The 7,640-nt window shown below is 39.3% G+C and overlaps 1 protein-coding gene across 1 annotated transcript; it reads left to right on the plus strand.

Annotated features, from left to right (window-relative positions):
- The first annotated feature begins 248 nt into the window (after nucleotides 1–248).
- On the plus strand, nucleotides 249–7,188 carry LOC136538771 (autophagy-related protein 9-like). The gene is made up of 10 exons (XM_066530727.1): nucleotides 249–379; nucleotides 1,102–1,735; nucleotides 1,830–2,150; nucleotides 2,845–3,067; nucleotides 3,255–3,434; nucleotides 3,546–3,752; nucleotides 4,406–4,483; nucleotides 4,568–4,638; nucleotides 4,729–4,839; nucleotides 5,959–7,188. Exons 2-10 carry the CDS (start codon nucleotides 1,161–1,163, stop codon nucleotides 7,001–7,003), a joined length of 2,811 nt encoding a protein of 936 aa, XP_066386824.1. The 5' UTR covers nucleotides 249–379; nucleotides 1,102–1,160; the 3' UTR covers nucleotides 7,004–7,188.
- The last annotated feature ends 452 nt before the right edge of the window (nucleotides 7,189–7,640 follow it).

Here is a 7,640-nt window from a genome sequence, read left to right on the forward strand (position 1 = left end):
CTATTTCCTATTTTGCTGTGATTCCTATGTCATATGACAGGCAATATTCAATCAAGGAGAATTGCACGATCAATCAGTAATTAAGATGTCGTGGGATCGCAGGCGTGGGCAGATGGACGAACCAAAATAAATGTCGCATGAAAAAATGTCCACACTTTGTTCTTTTTAGTCGTAGTAGATAGGAGATTAATTACTGTATCTTACTTATAATTAAGATTAACGATCTGTTTTGGATGCCTGAGGCCTAACCGCTAACCGGCTAACCGCCTTCTGCCTTCTCTCCGCGTGCTTTCTCTCGTGGCGACGACACTGCGGCCGCCGCCGCCCTTCGCCAGGTGCCCAGGATTTCTTCCCCCTTCGCCAGCGACGAGCACACCAGGTATGCCCACCCCGTCTCTTCTCTTCCTTCTGTGCGAAGCCGAGCACCCAAACCCTAACTTAATCTGTTTGGTTATTTATATTCGAATCTGATCTAACTACAGTCATACTCATACATATATTATGCCACTACCTTCGATTTTGTTTGTAAAATTTTTCGGGTGTACATGTGCACACCCATTGTCCTTTACTGGGCCCGCCCCTGCTGAGGACAACCTTGGAAAAATTATAAAGCTTTGGCTTCGAGTTGAGTTCATGCTTTGTGGACTTCGAGTAAGCCTAGTTTACACTTTACAACTAGTGCATGATGCAGCAGGGGCTTAAAGTTTCTATAATTGGGTCTTCGTTCCAGGACTAGAAAACAAATTCAGGGTTGTGATGGGCCTGTTCGCTGCAGCTTCAGCTGCTGCAGGTGCATCGGATTTTACAGCTGCAAAATGCTGTAGTTTGAGGTAGAATCGGTGCAGCTGCTGCAGCTTTCAGCCGCAGCCGAACATGCCAGAATTTTCTATCATTCCTAAATAGGATGCACAAAGCATAGTTTTTGGTTAATTGAAATATTCATTTTGTTGTTGCTTTTTTTTTATGGATGAGACTGGATGCTTTTCCTTTTTTGGTTGATAGATGGTAATTTCTTGTTGGATGTTTTAATCAGAATGTCTGTTGCAATGTGTATGAATATGATGAATGAATCATTTAAGGAAAAAAAACTTTATCAACCAGGTGATCAGCAGTGGCATGGCAAGGAAGCCTTCAGCTTGTCTCGGGTTCTGTTTCCATATATGATGTCCTTCTTTCTGAAGGGCACAAATATTAAAAGATTATTCAAGTGGCCGTTGACAAGAGAATCAACACTTTCAACACATCTGCTTGCTGAAATTCCACCTGAAGTAGAGTTATCGGACTACCTGAGACTACCATACTCATATTGTGAGAACCCAACAAGACTTCTCCATGGGGAGGACTTCAAGGTTGGGCTGATTCATGATTTGGATATTTTCTTTGAGAGACTGTATGAATATTTCTGTGCAAAGGGTTTAAGATGCATTATCACCAAGTGGATAATCGAGATACTTAATGTTACATTTATGGTATGTGCTATTGGTTTCTTCTTCTTGTTTGTTGACTGGAATGCCCTTGGCCATTTGAAATGTGGAGTGGAAGCACTTGAGATCGGGGATAAACCATGTGACCTAATGAATGTCATCAAGAATGACCCATTAGTTCCATTAACATATGTGAAGATTATCACTATTGGATCAATGGTTTTATTGACGACATATGGAATTATTAACTTAATCAAGTTCTTTGTAAAATTGAGAAGCATACTCAATGTTCGTGACTTCTACTATAACAGGTAATATTTCAATTTCATGTGTTCCACATATTGGTAAACATTTCTTTGAGAGAAAAATGATGTATCATTTTGTTTCTGTTACTTCATTTTGCAGTCTTAAGGTCACAGATCTGGAGATTCAAACTATATCATGGCCCAAAGTAGTTGAGAAGGTTGTCCTCCTCCAGAAGTCACAACAACTTTGCGTTGTTAAGGATCTTTCAGAGCATGATATTATCATGAGATTAATGCGGAAACAGAACTACTTAATTGGGATGGTTAATAAAGGCATTATTGCATTTCCGATTGCCTGTTGGCTGCCTGGAGTAGGACCAACTGTCAGTTCGTGTTTCCATGGAAGGAAAAGCTATCTTATGCTTCCAAAGACGCTAGAGTGGGCCTTAAATTGGTGCATCTTTCATAGCATGTTTGATAGGTAAGGAAGTTTGTTCCTTTTTCTGGTTCCCTGTATCTATAATTAGTAAACTACACTGCTAGTATTATTTTTTTTCAAATTTATTGGTTAAGCAGTGCGAGTTAGTTTTTAGAACAAGTAAGAGTTATGAAAGAAAAAGGAACTAATATGAAATGAAATGTGTATGTACAAGTGTCAAATTGATGATACTTTTACTGGTAATGTCAAAAATAGAATGCTGTTGCCAGGTAGGTAGTCTATTCTAAACCAGTCCTAGTAGATTTTATTGATGGATACATTTTACTTTGTTGATAAATTGAGGTCTTTGTGTCACTTTAATATCATTTGTGATATATGATAATAGAATGTCTGTGAAGCCTTGCATGTGCTGCTCTCAGTTATGTGCAGTGCAGGGTGAATAGGGTTTACCTGAAGTTTTCAAGATGATTGATGAAGGAAACCATGAAGCTCATTATTGTATATTCTAGTTGTTAACAATCTTTGAAACAACTATTGCTACCTTGATATTATATCTTCCATGATAAGTCTGCTCTTTCTGTTTTTGTTCTTATTCATGAAGTGCTGTCTGTCATAATTGCTCCTTTAAAATGTTCTCTTCCCGTGTAGTTCTTACTCATTGTTTGTTGATCCTATTCCTTTAAAATACCATCTTATTCTTTTTAATGCAAACCTCATGCCATCTTTTTTTTTGCAGTAAATTTTGTGTCAGGAAAGGCTTTCTAACAGGCCCATCTGTTTTGACAAAGCGACTTGTATTTATGGGCATTGCAATGCTTTTGCTGTCGCCCTGCCTTGTCATCTTCCCATTGGTATACATGTTTCTGAGACATGCTGAAGAATTCTACAATAATCCCAGTACAGCATCATCTCGAAGATGGTCGAATTTGTCAAGGTGGATTTTGCGGGAGTACAACGAGGTAGAAATAGGTTTTTTTGCTGCACTGCTATAAAATGTCAAATGATTGTGTGGTCATTCTTTCCATTTTCCTAGTGTTTGGGGGAATTGGGGGACAGATCCCCAACAAAAGAACATGTAGATCATATGTAGTTAATCTTGTTTATTTTCCATTTTGCCCTAAATGCCGCTACTTTTAACTATTTCAGGTTGAGCATTTCTTCAGACATAGAATGGACAATTGCACTCTTCACTCTTTAAATTATTTGAAGCAGTTTCCAACTCCATTAATATCTATTGTTGCAAAATTTGTATCATTTGTATCTGGCGGCTTGGCTGGAATTCTTCTCATCCTTGGATTCCTGGGGGAGTCTATTCTTGAGGGACATGTAAGCACCCCCCCCCCCCCCCCCCCCCCCCCCTCCCCCAACACCATCCTTAGTGTCACACAATGGATACCTTCCACCTTTAGAATCTCATCTCTTTTATGGCTTATGAAGGTTTTCAGCCAAAATCTTTTCTGGTATACTGTTGTTTTTGGAACCATAGCAACTGTAAGTCGTAAAGTTGTGGCAGATGAGCTTCAAGTGATTGACCCAGAAGGAGCCATGGCCCTTGTTGTCCAACATACACATTACATGCCAAAAAGATGGCGTGGTAAAGAGAGCAGTGAAGTTGTGCGGAAAGAATTCGAAACTCTATTTCAGGTATTCCTTTCCCTCAGTTTTTTTCTCAGATCACACTTTTGGCAAAAAATTATCTTAATAGTTTTAGATCACACCTTTGACAAAAAACAATTCTTAATTGTTTTGAAGTTGGGTATTACTAATTCTTAATCATGCAAATGCACTTATGATAACGAAAAATGAGCTTACAGTAGACGCAAAGATGAATTAAACCGAAAAATTCCATCCAATGTGAGGTTATCAAGTGGATGGCTGCAGCCACGTCATTGGCACATTAATGTTCTTCCAACATAACGAGTTAATGGATCTTTGCTGTGGTACTGAGAATACTTCATTTCAGTGGTACCAGTGTTTAGCCATTTAGATGTCTGGTGCGATTTATGCTTACAAAGGAGAACTGAGCAATAGTTTGGTTGGTAGAGAACTGGATGTCTCTTAAGAGGGGAGTACCGAACCTACTTAAAGGTTTCAGTTAGTCTCTTAAGATGGCCGAGGGAATGTCTCTCCCGTTAGTTCTTTTTTCTTCTTGGTTTATAAAAGAACTCAGTAAATCACTGTCTACGTGGAACCCATGCTGTGCATTTTTAAGTAATGGACTATTACTTATGTGGTCTATCTGAGATCCAATGTATAGATTAAGCTTTTAGAAGAATAGCTGATTGTTGCAATTGCAGTATACCATAACGATGCTTTTGGAAGAGATGGCCTCGATTTTCATCACTCCTTACTTGCTAATATTTGTGCTTCCAAAGGTAATGTTTTGACTTTTGAGCAACATCAACAGAAGTTTGTTTCTAGATTATGCTGTATAATGGTTGAGTTTTCCCCATGTACAGCGTGTCAATGATATTTTGTGCTTCATTTCGGAATTTACAATTTACGTAGATGGAGTGGGAGATGTTTGCAGGTTTGCCTTTGTATTGTGCTATTAATTGTTACAATCTGCTAATTTTGCTACTTTGCAAGGTTTTTAACTTAATTCTGTTTGTCTCAATAGCTTAAGCTTGTTTGACCTCCAAAGACATGGAAATAGAAACTATGGTTCACCACTTGATTCGGTAAAAGATACGAGGAGCTCCCAAGGGAAAATGGAGAAATCATTATTAAGGTACACATCCATTTTTAGTACCATATAAATGTTGTACTATTTTACCTGGTACTCCCTCCATTCCAAATTGTAAGGCGTTTTGGCTTTTCTAGATTCATGGTTTTTGCTATGCACTTAAATATACACTATGTTTAGATGCATAGTAAAATCAATGTATCTAGAAAAACCAAAAGGTGTTATAATTTGGAACGGAGGGAGTAGTTTGTTGTTTGGGTTATTATCCCAGATGACTTGTCAAAATACCAAGTGTGTGAATAAATTGAATTTGGTGTTATTATTTTCTCAAAGAAATGAAATGAAAGTATGAAACACATGTTGGTGGAATTACACGTTTCATGAAATTTGCCTGCCAGCACTTAAACTTGTCCGGCAGTTCCATTTAGGTTTCTAATCTCACACATGAGTCTCTAAACTTGTTTAGTGTGCCACTTGAGATTGAAAACACTCTGCTCAGCTCAAATTGCCTATGTGGCATGCAAATATGGCACCTGATGCTATGGTAGATAGTGGCTGGAAACATGAACAAGTAGTAGTAACTGAGGATCTCCTGGGCTCCATGCTACCTGTTAATTAGGGTAATTTGGACCGCAAGTGACACCTAGTAAGTTTTGGAACCTAGATGTGCATTTTAACAGTAAATGGACCTAGCTGAGGGCACCACAAAGTTTAAGGGCTGCCCGTGCATTTTACTCTTTAATTTAATAAAACAGGCTCAGTTTGTCTTGTGCATCCGTATAGGTATTCTAGAACTGAGGATACTTAACATCCACAAACCATTCTGGTTGATTTTATGAACAAAATCATACTGTGTCATCTTTAATAAAAATTCGAAGTGTAAGGGAAAACCCTGGAACACTTCAGTGATCAGCTTAATATCATCCACAAGAGTTGTACGATTCCTTTATTACTGATGAGATGTGATATGTTCTTAAGTATAGTGATTAATTGTTTCCTTTGTGATTGGATCTAGTATACAAAGAAATTCCAATCCTCATAATAATCTCGTTAACAGTTATATAGAAAACTGGCATATGAAATCATTTCAAAGGGAAAGAATGTTGCATAAATTACTTTTGATAGATGTTAACCTAAAGTGGCTATGCCCTTTTATGTTGACAGTTTCCAAAGCACATATACATCATGGCAACCAAATCCAGATGGCAAGCAGTTTTTGTGCAACCTCCAGAGATTCAAGGAAAAGCAAATCCGCAAATATACTTTTCAACAAACAATGGAAGATTCACAACTTTGGTCGAGTAGTAGAGGTCAAAGTGGCAACATTTTGCATCGGCTGCGCCCCAGAGATGTTTTTCCAGGCATTGGGATTGTTTGTAACTTAAATCCATTAGGACTGCTTGACACAGATCAAAGAGCTTATCCATATATCCTGGACTGGTATTACACATGCCGCTCTGAATGTTCAGGCAGAGATTTGGACTCATATTCCCACCACGATGAAGCATCCCCTAAATCGGGGGAGGATATATGGCTGCCACCTATGAGCAAGCCACTAACTGAGGTTGAAGAGGAGCGAATCTGGGATTCTAATTTGTATGAAAGAGCTCGAAGCCACTTGGAAGCATCAACAACGAGTGCGTTCTTTCAACTTACCACTTTCAAGCGCAAGGACAGGGAACATAATTCTACAAGCTGCCCTTGGTGGGCCCAGGCCTCTGCACGCCAAACTGATCCACGAGACAGATTTTCTGAGCCTCCTTGCGACAGTTTTATTGAGCCTCCAGACTTTGCAAATCACTACACATCTGCCCATTCTTCCAGCCAGCACAGCGATTGGGCACTGAATTATGTACACCTTACTGGTTCACAGGACAATTTCCATGAACCGCCGAACTTTGGAAATCACTATCATTCCAGCTATCACAGCAACAATGGGTCGGAGGAGGGAAACAGAGAGCGAGATCAAAGAGATAACAGAGCTAACGGTAGTTGGACAAGCCCACAGGCCATGTCCAAGACAAGCTTCATGGATGATGATCCCGACCTAGAGCACGGCCTGAGTTTCCATTTTGCTGATGTCCCTCAGAACAATGATGGAAATGAAGATGAAGATGAAGATGATGGCAACAGAGTAGGCAGTATCTGTAGCTCTATGCTAGCCAGCCTTCATGTACGGATTGTACCTAGGAGCAGTGACCCAGTTTAGTTGAAACAAACACACTTGCACCCCAAAAAAGTAGTTGTCCAGGGATGCTATCCCCAAATCACATAAGAAACAAAGGATGCATATTTTTAGTTTTGTATGAACTGGCAAAGGCCGACATTCTTTTGTACACATGAACTGCAACTAATATAGTCAAGCCCTCCCCTTTGTGGAGGAGAGGGAGGCAACGATTCTTTTTTCCGTAGCAAAAGCAAATTGAAGTGTTTAAATCATTGCACCTCTATAGACATGGTATCGAAGTTCCATTGGTTCGGAGTTATATCTCACACAAATGGTAGTCCGCTTGCATGATCCAAAGTCAGTTTTGCAAGGGTTCTCACATCTTCAACTGTTGACAGAGGGAGCTTGGGATCAACTTGTTTGTCATGGCTAAATTAGAAACAATCATGTAACCTGAGTTTTCTTTATCATACTATTTGATGTTTTCTTTATCATACTATTGCGTGGGGCTGGGTGAAGTAGGATTCACTTTATGGGTTACTTATATTTTTTGTTTATTAATAAGATAACAATAGTCGCCGGTCTCTTTGAATAGGCAAAATTAGTCACATATGTCGCCTAAACAGTGGGCGACCGTTAAAATCGCCAAGTAGGTGAGATCTATGCATCTGACATGCAA

This window comes from Miscanthus floridulus, chromosome 2 (assembly GCF_019320115.1).
Source record: "Miscanthus floridulus cultivar M001 chromosome 2, ASM1932011v1, whole genome shotgun sequence".
Taxonomy (NCBI): domain Eukaryota; kingdom Viridiplantae; phylum Streptophyta; class Magnoliopsida; order Poales; family Poaceae; genus Miscanthus; species Miscanthus floridulus.